Source organism: Elephas maximus, chromosome X (genome assembly GCF_024166365.1).
Source record: "Elephas maximus indicus isolate mEleMax1 chromosome X, mEleMax1 primary haplotype, whole genome shotgun sequence".
Taxonomy (NCBI): Eukaryota; Metazoa; Chordata; class Mammalia; order Proboscidea; family Elephantidae; genus Elephas; species Elephas maximus.
Window position 1 is genome coordinate 88,474,561 of NC_064846.1, and position 19,960 is coordinate 88,494,520.

Here is a 19,960-nt window from a genome sequence, read left to right on the forward strand (position 1 = left end):
ATCCTATAAGGCCCCCCATATTCTACACTCCTAACTTTTCCAGCTTCGTTACTTGCTACTCCCTTCTATATTTCTAGCCAAACTATAGTATTTGGTGTTAGCCAAATCCCAGCCTTTTTGTCTTTCCGTCCTTGCCTCACAGGGTTTTCCAACCAGAATGCTTACTCTTCATATTTAGTGAGAACTTGAAGACCCCCCATCCTGCAAGGCCCAACTCAAATGGAATTTCTTAAATTGTGGAAATCCTTGTGCCCCCTTCTCCTGCAAGTCCAAAAGATCAGGAAATATGTTAACGTATGTCAACAGCTCCTGAAAATTTGCTACCCTCATTCTTTCTTCTTAGTACCCGATTTGAAATTCAGCTTCTGTAAAACAAATTGCTCCCTAATTTATAACTCTGCATATATAGTTTAGTTGGACAAAGGAACACCTACGTGAAAATTAGAAACGTATTCTCTATTTCTAAAGCAAAACTGTGGTTTTTGAGTTAAACGCAGGCTCCAAAATATGCTAATTATTCATCAGTAGTAAATTTGGGACTTTTGGAGGTTAATTAACTTAGAGTCTTAGAGGAGAATAGTATACTTGTACTTGGAATCACATATTGCAGTCATAAGTGGTCTAAATAGTTAATATGCCACCCATACTACTTACAACCTAAAAGTAAATTAAACCTACAGGAATGCAGTTTAAAATTTTCTATCACAAGCAGCAATCTTATGGTGAGATATATTCCTGGAAAATATACGAAAAGATGTAAGGAGCGCTAAAGAAGAATAAGACTTTGACAATTAAAGACAGCAACTATTTATTAAGAATGAGAGAGACATTTTCAAAGTGGCAGTCAGTTTTAGAGAAAGTGTGACTATTGCAAAGTAGTTTTTTGTTTATATGCATTTTACAATCTTGTGATAAATGAAAGAACGTACCGTTGGTTCTTTGACGGTTATACAGTAATGTAGAAGAACAAATCACGTGGAATACACAAAATTCTAGAGATACAGGTCTTAGAAAAAAGAAACGTTTAGGTTAAACATCTACTATCTATTACTTCAAAGTGAGCAAGGTCCTTGGGGAAACAAGAAGGGACATTCTTGAGGGATTAATGAGGTTGGTTTGCAGAGATATAGTTAATGATAAGACACCCAGAAGTCTTGGAGTGTCGTCTGGGCTTCTGGGGGTTCTTAAATTTTAACAGGAGATGCTGATTTTCTCATAGAAACAATTTCATAACAAAGGGTTACATTTTTAAACGAGTCTGATGCTCAATATTTTTATAGAAATGACCACTGCTTCATAAGAATAATCTCTTTAATCAATTTTTTATACCTATATTCTGTGTTAGCATATAAAGCTTTTTAAAGGTAAGCAGCATATCCATCACACAGAAACTGCCTTTGTTATAAAAATTATTGTATAAAGTTATTATATGCCTCAAAATTCCTTCCCATTTTTACCAAAACCATCAGAAGGTGAAAACGTCTTTCATCAGGGCTGTGGGATTCTGAAAGGTTTCTAGGTGGATTTTGACAGGTGTCTTACATAGATTGGGGGGCAACTTGGGGCTTTTTAGCAATTTTTGAAAAATTCATTCAAGAATTTATGGTTCGCTGTCCACTTTGTATCACATTATGTTCCTGTAGTAAGCACAGGGATAACTGTTCAAATTTTTGGTCATTGTCATACTTTAAAGCAGTCTCATGGATTTCTTGAGCTGCAATCTCATCACTCCAAGCATTATCATTTCCCCCATGGCATTATGTAAGGTATCCCAGCCTTCAAATTCAAGAACCAACCATTTCTTGCTTGAATGTTTTTATCCTTTTCTTTCTCACCACATTAAAAAAAAATTGGTGTCCAGTCAATTCCAACTCATAGTGACCCTAGAGGACAGAGTAGAACTGCCCCACAAGGTTTCCAAGGAGTACCTGGTGGATTCGAACTGCTGACCTTTTGGTTAGCAGCCAAACTCTTAACTACTATGCCACCAGGGTTTCCATATCACCACATTGTTATCATTGTTGTTGTTAGGTGCCATCGAGTCAGTTCTGACTCATAGAGACCCTATGCACAACAGAACGAAACACTGCCTGGTCCTGAGCCATCCTTACGATCGTTGTTATGCTTGAGCTCATTGTTGCAGCCACTGTGTCAATCCACCTTGTTGAGGGTCTTCCTCTTTTCCACTGACTCTGTACTCTGCCAAGCATGATGTCCTTCTCCAGGGACTGATCCCTCCTGACAACATGTCCAAAGTATGTAAGACGCAGTCTTATCATCCTTGCTTCTAAGGAGCATTCTGGTTGTACTTCTTCTAAGACAGATGTGTTCGTTCTTTTGACAGCCCATGGTATGCTCAATATTCTTCGCCAACACCACAATTCAAAGGCGTCAATTCTTCTTCGGTCTTCCTTATTCGTTGTCCAGCTTCCTCATGCATATGAGGTGATTAAAAATACCATGGCTTGGGTCAGGCACACCTTAGTCCTCAAGGTGACATCCTTGCTTTTCAACACTTTAAAGAGATCTTTTGCAGCCAATTTGCCCAATGCAATGAGACTTTTGATTTCTTGACTTCTGCTTCCATGGTTGTTGATTGTGGATCCACATAGGGATTTACAGTTGTTAACCTGACTATACTAGGCCCCCAAAAGGCCCGCCCGAGATGAAGTCACATCAGCAAATCAAAACTTTGTATTTCCTGTAAATGCCTAATCTTCCTAAAAGCCAAGATCCAAGTCAGTTGACTCTCCCAGAAGTGGAAATATAAGCTAATTAATCAGGACTTGTCTGCTCATTTTAACCTAGTTCAAAATTTCCCCTTAATCCCAAATAAAGAAAGAAAATGCCCACTAGCCAATCTGAAATTTGCCCAGTATAGCTTCCTGTTCTGTCTGTGCCTACAAAACCCTTTCACTTTGTACCGCTCTTCAAAAATCTGATCTGACATCCAAAGCTGATGCCCCCCACATTCATGAATTGCAAATAAAATTTATGAGTTTGTACACAAATTTAATCTTGTAGAAATTTTACTTGTAAAGGAGGTAAGAAAAAAGCCCAGAGATTCTGTTTTTTTGATGGCCAAAGTGAAAATCCAAAGCCAAGCACCACTGCTGTTGAGTAAATTCTGACTCATAGCAACCCTATAGGACAGAGTAGAACTGCCCCATAGGGCTTCCAAGGCTGTAAATATTTATGGAAGCAGACTGCCACATCTTTCTTCCACAGAGCGTCTGGTGGGTTCCAACTGCTGACCTTTTGGTTAGCAGACGAGTGCTTTAAACCCTGCACCACCAGGGCTCTTTCAAAGTAAAAGGCTATAATTTAATTTGCCCATTAATCCACAAATCATGTCTTGCTAACCACTTGAAAAAAGGGCATATGGGTTCGACTTTCAAGAACTGAGGCTCCTTTCCTCCACAAGCATAACAGGATGCATAGTTCCAAATGGATCTCTTTCAAAGTCATCTCCTTAGGATGGGGTTGTCTACCCAGTCATTCTGTTAGTGCTGCCATTAACTCCAAGCACATCTGGAAACCGTTTTTTGACATTTCCTTCAGATCCAGGTTAATAAAGAAAGCACAAGAAAACCAGTTTTACTGTTCTATAATTACAGAACTCTTTCCCTTACGAGAACTCTTGTTCTTTTTTTTTCTTCCTTTTTTTGTTTGTCTCTCTTCCTAGTCCATAGCCAGTGTATTCAAATGGATGTTCTGAGGACCACTACTTCCCTTCTCCTTACTGAACACCAATATCTATGTTCTTTAAATTGCAGGCATAAAAGATGAGCGTGACGGATTGAGCTTCATAAATATAAATGCCCACCTCAGAAGTTGAGGACGACTTATGTTCAAATTTTTCTTACGGTTCTGAAACGATGGCAATAACCTTTGTAAAAAATGAAGATAATAAAATTGCCAGAAGGATTTTTTAATAAGCGCAGATATAGTAAATTTTAAAAAGAATATGGCTAGCTCTCCCCCCCCAAAAAATACAAATTTTACAAAATGTTCATCTGTCAGCTTTCCAACTTTCCTTTTTTGACCCACTTATAGGCCTATAAAAAAAAATTTTTTTTTTATAGGGCTTGTATATCATGCGTTAAGCCTTAAATTACACTTTGTGAGAAATAATAAACTATTTCAGGCTGTTATAACCCATATCATCAGGATTGTATAGACTGAGAAAGTACTAGTATAGCTCAACTATTTATAATTTAATACCTTGAAAACTGGAGCCTGACATGACATAACCCACAGCCTTTTCAGATAATCCCAGGCAAGTTGTGCTGAAATGGTCTTGGTCTTACGTGACCTAGCTTTAGTATATGTCTTCACCATTCAAATAAAGTTTAGTATTGACCTAGTAAATGTAACAATGCAAAAAGAGGAAATAAATTTAAGCAGATTCGGTGTATACTGGACAAATTTTGGCTCACCACTGTTTATTCCAAGGCAAGTTGCTTAAACTTTCTGAAATTCCATCTATTCGTTTATAATGGAAACTTCCACAAGTTTATTGGGGGGGGAGCAGATGAGATGCTATATGTGAAATTACCTAAAACAGCGGCAACTCAGAACACAATAGACATCCAATACATTTTAAATGACTGAATTCCCATACCCTTTCTTCAGTAACAGATTTGAGGTCTTGAACTTCACGCACACATTTGCTTCAACTCTTTAGTCCTCCTGCCTGTGCATTTATCCCTTAGAAATACTATAGATTTTTACCCTCATTCAGAAATGTCTTCATATGAAATGAAGATTTACTTACTTTTACAAGCTGGAAAAGATTCGTGTATTTATTGTATCTTATTAACAACAACATATTTACTGAAAAATGCTTAAAATAAAATATCCCATTTCTATTTGATTAGAAACATTAGTAAAATTTTGATCTTGGTTTCTTAAATAAGAAAATGCCTTGAATTTCAAAAGAAGAAAAAAGCAAATCCCATCTTCCTTTCCTGTCTCATATTTTCCACACTCTGCATTCACGATCACACCCTTGTGACCACGACTATCACACAAGAAAACACCTATTTTGGTTATTCCCCAAGGTTCAACTAAAGATATTGTCTGCCTATTCATTCTGACCTTTGAAACAAGTCAAGGAATGTGGGTAAACAAATTCATAATTGAGGAATTATTTTATTTTTAACTAATCATTGATGAACCACTCTCCCTGCTCATGAGGCGGGAACGGGTCACAGAGTTGCCATGGCGGGATAGTTGGTCACGAAACTCTGAGGCCATAAAGTAATAGAGAATAGGATCCAAAAGGCAGCAGAGACTTGCAAGACACAGACAAAAAGGATGGAAATACAGTGTGCTTCGGACAACGAGACAACTGCTAATGATGCTTTCCTTTACTAGGGTGTAAAAAATAAAGTTAATATGATATGGAGTGAAGCAGATGAAGAAGACTGCAGCACACATGAAAACCATCCGCAGTGCTTTCTGTCTCTCACTGATCCCTTGAAAAGCTTCTGGTGGCTGTCTCAGGGATATAGTCGTTTTCCAGGTACACCATGCGATGATGACAACTGGGATCACAAATCCTGACAGTTCAGCAACTGTAATCATCCCAACCAAAGCCACTGCATTCATTTGCTTGTAACCAAGATCAGCAAAGCAGGACTCGTTGTTGTTGGCTAAGCCTGCATTTCTCAGGATAGGAAATGGCAAACAAGCAGTCCCCACAACGACCCATATAGCAGTACTGATGCCCACGTCGTACCTACGCTTCCAGTTTCTGGCCTTGAATGGCTTGAGGAGAAAGAAGCACCTCTGAAGACTGATGCAGGTCAGGAAGCAAATGCTGGCATACATGTTGAGATACTTCAGGTAGAAGCACAGCAGGCAAAGGGCTCTCTGGAAAGGCCAGTGATGGTTGATGTAATAGTAAATCCGGAGGGGTAAGGACAGCACATGAGCAAGGTCAGCCACAGAGAGATTGATCATGAAAATGATGGCTTTATTTTTCTTGCTGATGAAGCGGCACAGAACCCACAAGGCCACACTGTTGGCCAGAAGACCGGGGATGAATAGGAGGATATAGGTGGTTGCATAGAGCGAGTACTGAAATGTCACATTAAGGGAAATGCAGCCATTTTCAGCATTGCTGGTGCTGTTGCTATTCATCTTTAATATTTCAGTATATTCATCAAGGTAAACCACGGTGTTATGATACCTGCCCAAAACAAAGAAAAAAACAAAAAACTATAATGATTAATGAGTTATTTAGATAACCATCAGCTCTTCCTTTTATACTTACAGAGACATAGGATATTAGAATTAGAAGAGACCTGTTCACAGATGTAGAAGCAGAGGTTCATGGAAACTATACTACTGATCCAAGGTCACCCAATGAAAGTCAGTTATGGAGGCATGGAATTGCACTCCAACTGCCCTCCCAGATTCTCTAAATTGTGTCTCAGGGGCAAGGGTGTCCTGAAATTTTCAGTCTATTGTTCCTGCTACATTCAAAAGTGTGTGTATATCATCTCTGGCATTTGAGTCTGTTTCCTTTGCCTCAAAATTTGTCTTGCCTCAAGTCTTGGATGGAGTGAATACTGCCCACTCATCCCCAATTTCAATGGTAGAAATTCAGCCTCACCTTTCAGATCACCCTGCCTCTTCTTTGCCTGCCACCTCACTCACTGGGTCTTGTCTTCCTACATTGGCTCCCCAACACTTGGAAAATGGCCCTGCCTCCTCGAGCCAGCATGCCAGTGTCCTGGCTGATTTTTAGGGGTTGGGAACGTGGTTTCTCTATTATTCCATCGCAGTAGCTGGTGACTCTGAGGTTCTCCTGTACTTTGTCTCTCTCTTTTGTCTTTGGTCCCATTCCGTATTTACCTGAAAAACTTCAGTAGCATATGGATTCATCCAGAAGCTGAACTGGGATAGCCTCTCTTATGTAACCTGGAGGGGAAAAGACCTATTCACCCTTTAAGAGGAATTCTTTGCTGGTGTGGTGCCATGGATATGCCAGGATTATCCAACAGTCAAAATGAACATTGTTTAGGGCAACAGCAAAACAAGGCTGCCAAAACCATTTTTTGGAAAAAAGATATAATGCTAGTCTTTTGTTCATTAAAGTAGTCATCATTAGGAGAAAATCTGTTTTGGAGTTCCTTAATCATACTCTATGCTTTAGCATGGTTTTTATTATGTATTATTTGTGGGACATGGGTAGCACACAGTAATTTTTAGGGCTTTCCAAGGTCTGACCATGGAGTTGCACAGGCTCCCTGCAGGTAGGAATAGCAAGCAATCCAAAGACTCTTTATTTTACTTTAATTCTCTGGTAAGAACCCTTGGAAAAACTCTAATTCAACTCCTACATTAAAAAAAAAAAGGGTAGAAAAAGCAAGGCCCAGAGAGAAGAGTTTCTTAAAGCCACACATCTACTGAATGAAAGATTTGGGACTTCAAAAGGGAAGACAAGGTGCTTAATCTTCATACCCACCCTGCTCCCACCATCCATTTTCCTACTCAAAGCAAGTTTTACAAACATACCTTCTATCCATATCATGGAATATTTTTTGCATTTAGAGCCAGAAGTGGAAGAAGTAAAGCAGTGAGTTTGTTCCTCAGGTGGGATAAGAGTTTTGTTGTTATGTTATTGTTTTGTTGTTATTTTGTTTTGCACATTTACAAAAACAAGACCAATCTGGTTTTAGTTTCTCCTCTTAAGTAGCAGAGTAGCTTCCTACTTCATTTTCAGTCCTGCTCCAAGAAATTTTGTTGTCGTCGTTGGGTATCTTTAAGTAAATTCTGACTCATAGTGATCCAATATGACAGAGTGGAACTTCCCCATAGAGTTTTCTTGGCTATAATCTTTACAGAAGTAGATTGCCAGGTCTTTCACCTACAGGGCCTCTGGGTGTGTTGAAACCACCAACCTTTAGTTTAGCATCCAAGCACTTAACCACTGTGCCACCAGGGCTCCAGGAAATAGAGATGTGATAAAAGAACAAAATTCCAAGTGATGGATTCACAGATAAAAGGGGGGTGATGTTATAATCTACTATTTCTCTTATGTTCACTTCCCCCTACTTGGCCTATCACGTGTGATATGCCCTAAAGAATCATACAGTAATCTTTTGCATATCTGTATGGCTTAAGACCAGAATGAGGGGGAAGAGGGTACTCAAGGTGGAAAACCAAAAAAACCAAAACCACTGCCGTCGAGTCGATTCCGACTCACAGCAACCTTATAGGACAGAGTAGAACTGCCACATAGAGTTTCCAAGGAGCGCCTGACGGATTTGAACTTCTGACCCTTTGGTTAGCAGCTGTAGCACTTAACCACTACGCCACCAGGGTTTCCCATGTGGAAAAGCAGAGATTAATTATAATTTTGTGACTATCTATTATGTATCCCCTGGTGGCTCAAGGGTTAAGAGCTCAGCTGCTAACCAAAAGGCTGGCAGTTCGAATCCACCAGCCACTCCTGGGAAACCCTATGGGGAAGTTCTACTCTGCCCTGTAGGGTTGCTATGAGTTGGAATCGACTTAATGGCAACGGGTTCGGATTTTTTTTTTTGGATTATGTATCCCGATATCTGCAATGGGAGCTTTCACATGCATTATCTAGTTTAATGCTCACAGCCACCCTAAGAGGTAAATGTTATTATTGCCTTTATAGTGTAGATGAGGGAATGTCTCACCATGGCCTAAAGGCCATATCCACTGTGGTTCCTATATCCCTCAACATCAGCTTATGTTGTTCTCTACCTCATTCTCATTCTCAGCTAAACTGAGATGCTTTCAGTTTCTAGAACAAGCCAAGCATTTTTCCTGACAAAGATCTTGTTATAGATTGAATTGTGTCCCCCCATAATATGTGTCAACTTGGCTAGGCCATGATTTCCAGTATTGTGTGGTTGTCCTCCATCTTGTGAGCTTATGTAATTATCCTCCATTTTGTAATACATTGTAAATCCTAACCTTTATGCCTGTAGTTATAGTCCCACTGGGGAGTGAGCTGTCCATTATGTTAATGAGGCAGGATTAGAGCAGGATGTATACTGAGTCTACCTTACTAGAGTGTGTGGCTCAAGTGAACACCCTTATCCCAGTCACCACCCTTACTACCCTTATTCAAGTCATACCCTTGACTCATACCTTTTATCTTACAAGAGATAAAAGGAGAGAGAAGCAAACAGAGATAGGGACCTTAATACCACCAAGAAGAAGAGATGAGAGTTGAGCTCACCTTCTAGACCCATAGTCCCTGTGCTGAGAACCCCCTACAACCAGGAGAGAGAAAGGTGTAACACTGGAGGTGGCTCAAGACAGTGAGAAGCAGCCACAGAGAAATGGCAGCAGCAGAATTAGAAGACCAGTATGAGACGTGTGGAAGCCAACCCAGGGAGTGAGAAAGACCGAAAGAGACCTGAGTACCTTCAGGCAGGAGGCTTCCAAGCGGAGTGGGGTGCGTCTGGACACTTGTCAGTGGAGCTGAAGAGCTTTGTAACACTTGCCTCAGTAATACAGAGGACGGGCTGAGGGGCCTTGGGGCCAAGGGCCAGAGAGAGGCCTGTCTAATGGACACAGCTGAGACGAGGTTGTTCTGACTGACAAGAACCTTCCACCGGAGCAGACAGGGAGAGAAAACCTTCCCCATAAGCTGGCACTCTGAATTCAGACTTCCAGCCTTCTAAACTGTGAGAAAATAAATTTCTGTCTGTTAAAGCCATCCATTTGTGGTATTTCTGTTATAGGAGCACTAGACAACTAAGCCATGCCTCTGTATGTGTTGTTCCTTCTGTCTAGAATTCTGCTCCTCCAGATATGCACGTTTTTGACTCCTTTTAAACTCAGTTTATGATCAGAGAGAACTTTCCTGCCAATCCTAACTAGATAATTCTACACGTCATTATCTTTTCTCATACTCTTTATTCTTTCCCTTTGTAGCATCTACATTTGTAATACAGATGTTTGTTTACTTGTTCATTGGTTATCTCAACCAATCTATTATAACTTCATTAGAGTCGTAACAAAACACCAGTGTCATAACATCTGATTTGTTCATCTCCATGTAACTAGGACCTAGCCTGCTAGCTAGTAATACCCAAAAGTATTTGTATAATTGGATTGAATTGCATCACAATAGTTCAAAGCCTTTATTTAAAAGCATTAAAGCAAAAATGCAAGCTATGATATCTCAACTAACACATTTCTGCTGCCAACTGTTTCCCTGAAATTCTGTCTTCTGATCTGGCCTATCAGCATCAATATTCCTTATGCCTTTCCTTTTCAACTCAGAAAGATAATGCCTGGAAAGACCTGAGAGAACAAAGCAGAAATCACAGGTGATCAGACGTATCCTGTGGGTAGAAACCAACATAACTCAAGTTCTCCGAGTATCATCAACACTATTACCTGGACCTCAGGAAGAGAGGTATCTTTGTGATCTGCTTCCAAAGGCATCTCAATTTTTCAATTTTATTGGTTGTGATCCTTTAAAGTGTACACCTACTAATATAATCAGCAAATGATTTCATACCCACCCATGTGTGGGACCTGAAATGGGGGTAAGAAAGTTGCATCTGTAGTTCCCAAAGCTGTCTATGCCTCTAAAGTAAACAAAAAGGGGAAAATAACCTTATTTAATTTTTTCCATTGATTTTTTGAAATTCTGACTGCCTTGGAGGCCATCATTCAATCAACATGTATTTAATAAGCCCAATACTATAAGCCCTGTGCTAGATTCTGTGGAGAATATAGACTCATAAACCATGGCCTCTGGCCCTGAGAAGCTTCTGGTCTGGTGGGAGAAACATTTTTAAATTATCCAAAAACACCATCAGTGCACACCAAGAACTGAGGGAATGGTATAGAAGATGATGAGAACCCCTCATGTTAGCACAGCCTCACCCTGGTGAGGTAAACGGGACAGGTACCAGTAATACCTCTACCATATTTTTAGTTGATAACGAGATGGATTCAAGACAGATTCAGTGCCTCGTTCAAGGTCACAGGGTTAGAGTATGATGGAATCAAAACTAGAAGCCAGGCTTATTGGCCTCTTATTCAGTGCTCTCTTCTCTATCAAATTCTGAGAGATAGGGCACTTTGAGTCAGAGAAGGTAGTACTTCCTTTTTCCAGCGCTTTCCAAATTTGTACTCTTTATCAATTCCTGTTGTCTCAAGTGGTTTTCTTTCTCTAACATTGTGATTGCTGAGCTACACTGCAAACTATGCCATACTAACTTGCACCATACACTCCTAGAGATCTAACATTTCTAGATCTCTCCATTTCTCCTAGTCTAACTCGACAAACCTCCTTCATCTCACTTCTTCTCCAGTTATAGATCAAATAACTGGTAAAATTGACAACTCTCAGATGAGAACCCTTGACTTCCTTGCACCCCATTCTTCTGCTGAACCAGCCTGGCAAAACATTAACCTCAGGTCAATTCCACAATCTTCTCTTTCTTACCACTTAAGCTGCTGGACAATACTATTAAAAATACCAACGTCTTTTGGATTAACAGAACTACAAATTTATGATTTCCAGCTTAAGAGTTATTGTTTGTTTGTTTGTTTGTTTTTGCTCTATCCTCTTTTGCAAACCTCTGCTTAGCATCTTCTTCATTTCCCATGGTAGCTATTCTGCATCTGCACATTTCTACTAAACCTCTCTCCTATTTCCTGCTGTCCCATCCCAGACCTTTCTCAGCAGTCTTACCTTACAGAGAAAATTGAGGTTATTGGATGAAAAGCAACTCAACTTCATCCATTGCCCCCTCCCAACACACATATAATCTTTTCTACAGTTACACTCATCTCACTTCCCAACATAGCTGTCTTTCCAGATGCTCCGGATGAATCTTTGTACCCTTAATCCCATCTCTTCTTATGTTCCTCAGGATCCTCTTTCATTAATTGTTCCTTTCACTCCTGATCATCATATTCCCCTCCTCTCTCAGCTATATCTATGTCATCAAGTCTCTCTAACCTCAAAAATAATTCTTTTCTTCTCTAGTACTTTATTCTCTTTGTCATTTTCCCTCTCTTCTTAAATAAAATTTCAAGAGTTGTTTACACTGTTTCTTTTTCCTCACTTTATATCCATTCTTCTTTGCCCTTCAAGGTAGCGTAAATACCCTGAACAACCTCACTGAAACTGTTTTGGCGAATGTCCACATGTGATCATCATGTTGCTAAATCATGCAGGACGTCTCTGCTGCCTTGAAAACAGTCTGACCACGTCCATCTTTTATAAGTGCTCTCCTCCCTTGGCTTCCAACACACGATTCTTTCTTGGTTCTCTTCTTTACTACCTGTGCATTCTTTCTAAATCTGTTCTGTGGCTTCTTTTTGCTTTGTTTATTCTTTTAATGTTGATTTTTCTCCAAGTCTGTATCCTCTCTTCTTATTCAGCATACTCTTCCTGAGTAACATCATCTACTTTCATGGCATCAATTACCACCCATATCTTGAGGACTCTCACATCTATATATCCAGATCTGACTTCTCTCCAGATATTAAACCTGTATGTCCAACTTTGAGCTGAGATTTCCCATTTGAATGTCTACAAAACAAAAACTGTTTTTTTTTTTTTAGTCGATTCCGACTCATAGCGACCCTATGGGACAGAGCAGAACTGCCTCACAGGGTTTCCAAGGAGTGGCTGGTGTATTAGAACTCTGTCCTTTTGATGAGCAGCTGAGCTCTTAACCACTGCATCACCAGAGCTCCTGAATGTCCCCAAGCCATCCCAAAGCATCTTGAAATGAATACGCCCAAACCTAAACTCCTCATGGGAGTCCCTGGGTGGAGCTAATGGTTAAGCGCTGAAGTACTAGCCCGAAAGGTTGGCAGTTCAAACCCACACAGAGGCCTCTTGGTAGACAGGCCTGCTTCTGCTTTTGAAAGATCACAGCCTTGAAAACCCCATAGAGCAGTTCTACTCTGTACACATAGGATCACCATGAGTTGGAACTGACTTGACAACAACTAACAACAAAAAACTCATCACACTCCCTGAACTTTACTTATCCACCACCATCTATCCAGTTCAAGAGCCAGGATCTTTAGAATAATCCTAGACAACTTCTCTTTAATCCAATCAACCACAAAATTCTCTCTTTCTCTCAGCTACGGCTCCTCTATATCAGGCTTTCATCTTGCCATCTTCCCTTGCCTGGATTGTTAAAAGACTTAGTAAATTATCTACTTGCCTGAAGAATTACCTTCTTAAAGTCTATCGTCTAGCATGCTACCATAGATATGTAATAAAAATGCTTATCTGGTTGCCCCATATCACCATGAGAATTACATTAACACTACATTCACTATATTATGTTAAATGTTTGCATCTATGTCTCTATTTCTAACTAATATGTCAGAACATAGCAGAATTCCTGGCACGTAGTAGTTATTCCGTTAATATTTTAACTAAATAAATATTCTGCCTTATTACAACTCTTTTATTGTTTAACTATTTATGGATCTCTTTACACTTGGTTGTAAATTTATGAAGTCAGGGACCATGTCCCAAATTTGCTTCTCTAATTCTTGAACAAGGCTGAACATATTAAAACAACTGATGTTAGCTGGCTTATGTGGGGATTAATCCTAAGGACTTAACTTCATCGATGTTGCATAACCAACTCAGCTAACTAAGTCCACAGAGACAATAAGGGCCAGATAAAATTATAACCTGTGAAAATGCCACATTCTCAGTGCCACGCTTCAGTCCCTAGCTCTGTAGTTGTGAACCACTCAGCTGCAGTTAGAGCAGAATCCTTTATTTATTGTACTTTGGATGAAGGTTTACAGAGCAAACTACTTTCTCATTAAATAATTAATACACATATTGTTTTGTGACATTGGCTGACAACCCCACAACATGTCAACATACTCCCTTCTCTACCTTGAGTTCCTATTACCAGCTTTCTTTCCTATCCTCTACTGCCTTCTCATCCTTGCACCTGGGCTGGCGTGCCCATTTAGTATCACTTTCTTTTTTGTTTGTTTTAAATTTTTATAGTGCTTTAAGTGAAAGTTTGCACATCAAGTCAGTCTCTTATATAAAACCTTATATACACCTGGCTACATACTCCTAGTTGCTCTCCCCCTAATGAGATAGCACATTCCTTCCCTCCACCCTGTGTTTCCATGTCCGTTCAGCCAGCTTCTAGAGCAGAATCCTTGATGAATTCCTAAGAATACCAGTCTTACAGAAGTAAATGCCTCTTGGTTCCTCCAGTTTGGGACACTCTGCCCAGGGTACACACTGCCTACTCCAAGGGTCAGGACCATGGGGAGGGATGCCTCTTCTTTTGAAAGAGGAGTCTGCTGACAGAAGCTAAGTCCCGAAGAAAATGACCAGTACAGAGCTCTAATCTAGTAATCACAGAACAGAAAATCAGCCATCAGCTCTGAGTTAACAAGATTCACTTTCAACATGTGGCTCTAAGGATATTCCTGACCAAAACTCCATCAAACTCCTTTCCCCTTGAAGCCCATCTCAGAGTTCAATATTTTGCTCCTCTCATAAGATCCCATCTTAACTCTCATCTTTTCCCTGCATTGGGCAACTCTACTCTGAATTACCCATCATATGTTAGGGTACAGTTCTATCAAAGCCAGGGGCCTTTTTGGAGCTTTGTTTATGAACCCAAACCGTAACAGATCTGTGGGTAGAAGTACTGGAACAATCTATAACAGGAGTGATCTGAATGGGACAAGCCTTTTTGTGGGATAGAAAAGGCTCAAAAGCAGTAGGATATATGAAAAGGAATACTGAATTTGTTGCCAACAGACTTGGTTTCTAATACTTATTCAAATACTAACTCTTTATCTTGCCCTGAATAAGCCCCCTCCCTTTTGTGGGTTTCATTTTTCTCACTATTAAAATAAGACAATTTGAACTGGGTGATCTTTAAACTCCCTTCCAGCTCTAACTTTCCAGTGCTTTATAGGCATTATCCCTCTCAATACCTGCCCCTAACTAATACCACCAGCACTGCCATTGCCACTGTTAATGCTTACACAGTTATCACCTCAATCTATCTCCTGATTTACATTTTCAAGAGCATTATTACACCAACATTTGCAGTTAATAATTATTAAAAATATATATTATGAATAATCATGTCAGGGGATATCATCCTCATTTTACAGATGAGGAAACTGGGGTTCAAAGAATCGATCTCATTTGCCTGAAGATGCAAGATTAGCACGTGGCAGAGTCAGGAGTGTGGAGTTTAAGCTTTTAGCATCAAAATGACTGCTCTTTTCCTAGTACCGACTCTACAAACCTCTACCCTCTCAATAAAACCAAAACAAAAAAACCCAGTGCTGTCGAGTTGATTCCGACGCACAACAACCGTATAGGACACGGTATAGGACACGGTAGAACTGCCCCATAGGGTTTCCAAGGAGCAGCTGGTGAATTTGAACTGCCGACCTTTTGGTTAGCAGCCAGGCTCTTAACCACTGTGCCACCAGGGCTCCATATTAACACCACTAAATGAGAATGTTTATTAAATTTACCTCTCCTCGGCACTGGGTTTTTTTCTGGGTTATTTTCTTTGACGATAGGGACAACTGTGGGATTGTCATCTTGAGAGGAGAAGGGGAAATAAAACAGGGAAAAGGGAATGGGCACTTAAAAGGAAACTTCTCACTCTCCAAGGTACAGCTTTTACAGGTCATTGGGAACTTTGCTTTGCCTTATCTTACCTTTTTATCTTTTTTAACCACTAAAGTCTAACATGAATTGGCTCTGCCAGTATGAATTCTATAACCATGGTGTCCTTCATTCAATCTCTCATAACCAGAGCTAAAGAAGATCAGCTGGGACTGGAAACTGATATCTTCTGAATTAATTAAAATCAACTCCAGATAACCCAGCTTGACATCAGAAATGCAGATATTTGGATATATTCTACAAGTTTACACATTTTTTTCTGTAAATTAGGGGAAGTAAAAATTATATACCTTTAAAATGAATTAAAGAACTAGCATATTAGAGTTTGAATTTGAACTTCCATGCATTAATCTTAGTTGGATTTTTAGTCACTTAGGAAGGAGGCATGATTAGATACCATTTTTTGCAGTTGGTGCAGCATTTTGTTAGTGGAAAAAGCCATGATCTTTGCGCAGACCTGGGGTCATATCTTGACTAAGTTATTGGCTGTGTAGCCTGAAACAGGAGCCCTGGTGGTGCAGTGGTTAAGTGCTTGGCTGTTAACTAAAAGGTTGACAATTCAAACTCACCAGCCCCTCTGTAGGAGAAAGATGTGGCAGTCTGCTTCCATAAAAATTACAGCTTTGGAAACCCTATGGTGCAGTTATACTCTGTCCTATAGTCTGTATAAGGTGGAACTGATTTGATGGCAATGGGTTCGGTCTTGGCCTGAAACATCTCACTTATCTCTGGGCTTCAGTTTCCTCATCTATAAAATAAAGATACTAGTGGTGTCCACAACATAGATTGTTGTGAAGATTATATGGGAAACTTGTGCGAAAGTACCTATTTTCATGTCTGGTACACAACAGACATTCAACAAACATTAGTGAATTTCCTCTTTACGTGTACACAGAGTGATCTCCTAGGACTTTGGTTAGATCCTGTATTTTTAGAAAAAAATCCCTGAAAAGTATAGTCATGAGAGCCAGACAGGTCTAAAGCAGTAATTTTAAAGTGGGAGTGTGAAAAACATATGCTACTTAAAAAAATACATATTCTTTATCATAATAAATTTATTTGGAGAACAAAATATAATTATTGTCCTTATAATACAAACTTTTGGGTGTACAGATCTATAAAATCTTCTTGGCTGTTGGGTGCAGAGTACTTGAAAAATCTGTATGATGTGGTAGGTCTTTCTAGGGTCCAGGGTCTGGTTCTCAGTAAGGCAAGTTCACAATAACCTTCTAGTGAGATTTTCATATTTCTCAAAGGCAACATTAGTTTTAAAAGATTGACAAATAAAAATTGAAAGACACAGTCATGGTGGAAATCAGATTTTAGAACTCTTTCCTTTGTTGTCTGTGTTTTATTATTTGAGAAAAAGAAAAACAAAAAAGGAAATTACTTACAAAACATTTTCCTGTGCCCTAAAAGTTGAAGGTCTTGTGATAACATAATCTGGAAGAAATACAATGACCTTTTGCAAAGGTTACTGAATTACCCTGGAAACTTGGATTTTATTTTCAGAAAGAACCTTCTAATTAGATTTTCCTACTAATGACACCGTTATTCATGACTTAATGATATGTAACATTTCTGAGGTACCTAGCAGCCTAGAATCGAATCATTATATTTCTAAGAAGGGAATTAGATACCATCTATTCCAAGTCTCCCCTTTATAAAAGGTGAGAAGATTGAGACCCAAAGAAATAAAATGACTTGCCCAATGCCACACCTTTGAGTCATTGAGCTAGAACACAGACTCCTTGACCCCCTGTCTATAGTTCTGCTTGCTTTATCACTCTGCTTTTGATGCATGTGAACTGATACTAGATGAAAATTTCTCTGCAAAATACCCTTATCTGGAGTGTAAGCAGACCTTTAGGCCAATGGCGTTTAAATAAAGCCTAGATTTCTTGCCAGCCATATCTACTACCCTGAGTGATGGAACTCTTAGAAGGGGTAGTTTCAAAACATACAGCCTCTATTCTCTTTACTAAAATGTCCCTGGATGGTGCAAAAGGTTTGCACTTAACTATTAATAGAAAGGTTGGTAGTTTGAACCCACCTAGCAGTGCCACAGAAGAAAGGCCTGGTGATCTGCTTACATAAAGATTACACCCATGAAAACCCTTTGGAGCTCCGTTCTAGTCTGTAGTACATGTGATCACCATGAGTTGGAACTGACGTGATGGCAAAGTGTAATCCTCTTTGCTAGAGCCATGACAGAGGTCTGCCCTGTCTCTTATGGCCTCAAATGACTTACTTCAAACACCACTGACCACTGAAGACAATTCAAATGACCCAGAAATATGCTCATTCATTTGGAGTTTGATGATTCATCACTGCTAGTATTTGAGCGGGTTGTACAACTTGCACTCAACAACTTCCCCAGTTGAGCTCAAAACAGAACTCCCTTTGTCCAAAGAAATAGCCATGTTAAACAGGGCCATTGCAAAGACAATTACCCCAAATTCATGACCCAATTCCAAGTATACTTCAGGCCATTTTCTGCTGCAATATACTTGCAAGTCCCCTGCTTTCAGCAGCAAATAATTTTACTGTGTCACAATTGCTGAGGAATAAACTTCCAATTAACAGAACTGGCAAAAACTCTCTGCATTCATTTGAACAACCAAAAAATATTATATTCTTACTTGCAGGATCCTTGGGACTGAGGCTACTTCACCCTTAAAAGCACAACAAAACCTGTCATCATTCTATCTATACTGATTCTGATGCCACCTGGCTTGGCACAGTCCATCTTCAGGAACTCCCCAATTGGCAGTTCCTATTTTACTCATTCATCTTGGCTTTGAACAAGACAGATGTTAGCACTCAAAGTAATAAGCAATAATTACTGAAAAGACAGGTGTCATTTTGCTGTTATTCTTGACTCTGCTGTATAGTGCGGATGACTTGGATCAAACAGTAGCTTTCAAAGGATCAAAAAAAATCTTCCAAGCGGACTCTGAAATAATTTCACTAGAGCTTGTGATCTGAGATATTTTCTCCTTTTCTAAACTAAAAACTGGCAGAGTCATAAATAACATTTACAGTATTCTCTGGGAGATGCAGACTGCTGTAGGGAAAAGGGTGTTTTAGTCAGAAGACACAGGTTCCCAAACTGGATGATGTGATCCCAAGTGTCTTCCCTGCACTATCTCTCAGTTTCCCCATGTGTATTTTAAGAGATTTGGATCTTCTAAGAGCCCTTGTGGCATAGTGGTTAAGAGCCACGGCTGCTAACCAAAAGGTTGGCAATTCAAATCCACCAGGTGCTCCTTAGAAACCATATGTGGCAGTTCTACCCTGTCCTATAAGGTCGCTATGAGTCGGAATTGACTGGATGGCAATGGATTTGGTTCTTCAGGTTTTTGGTTTCAGCTCCAAAATCTATGCTCTGGTTTTCATTCCTTTTCTCCTGGGAAAACTTAACATCTGTCTCTGTACTGCTGAAAACTAAACTTCAAAGCAAGGAGCTAATAGATAAAAATCTTTGTTTATTATACAGCTAGATGAACTACACACAGCAGAAGTTGAGTGCAAAACATCATTCTTCTTTTCCCAGCAACCAAGATAAAGCACAAACATTTTCACATTTCCTTTTCTCCTCCACAAACACAAAATTTAATCTACATGAAATGTGTAAAAAAATCCTCTTTTTCTGACTGAATATACCAAGTTGTCCCAATGAGTCTCATTGAGGACACTCTTTTCTAACCACTTTGTGTCATCTTTCCTGGTCCCACCCTACAAAGAACCCTCAGAAAAGAGGAAGATGTATCATGGACACCACACTCCTGGAACAATGGTGGGGACTAACGGCATTAACCTTAACTTTGGACTCTGGTCAGATTCAAAGGCAATCATATTTGCCCCTGCTGTAAAAAGTCTGAGATGAGAAACCAGAGACCATTTTCATTTCAGACACCAACCCCACAACAGCCTACGTCTTGGATCTTCATGTCTCCACCAATCCTCCCACATGGAACCACCAATTTCCAGGTGTTAGGCTGTAACTTACCTTGGAGTTCAGCCGGGATTAGACTCTTGTTCTTTTTGCAGGGAGGTAGGAGTAAAAACGCCTAACTCTGAGGGGCAAGGATCCTGCCGATAACTAACAAACTTGTTGTTGAAAGAGGAAGTTGAATACATTTGGTGTCTCACCACAGAAACCTAACTTGCACAGAACGAAGGTAAGTCCCTTGAACAGATGACGCCACCTTAGTTTTATTTCTATTTTTTTTTTTTTTAGTTCATTTCATTGGTGCAGAGAAATTCAAAGGGCAGGTT

At 39.7% G+C, this 19,960-nt stretch overlaps 1 protein-coding gene across 1 annotated transcript; it reads right to left on the reverse strand.

Moving 5' to 3' along the window:
- Nucleotides 1-812: 812 nt before the first annotated feature.
- On the reverse strand, nucleotides 813-19,846 carry P2RY10 (P2Y receptor family member 10). Its single transcript, XM_049872839.1, has 2 exons — nucleotides 19,692-19,846; nucleotides 813-6,196 (listed from the first exon to the last, which is right to left on the reverse strand). Exon 2 carries the CDS (start codon nucleotides 6,145-6,147, stop codon nucleotides 5,161-5,163), a length of 987 nt encoding a protein of 328 aa, XP_049728796.1. The 5' UTR covers nucleotides 6,148-6,196; nucleotides 19,692-19,846; the 3' UTR covers nucleotides 813-5,160.
- Between the last annotated feature and the right edge of the window lie 114 nt (nucleotides 19,847-19,960).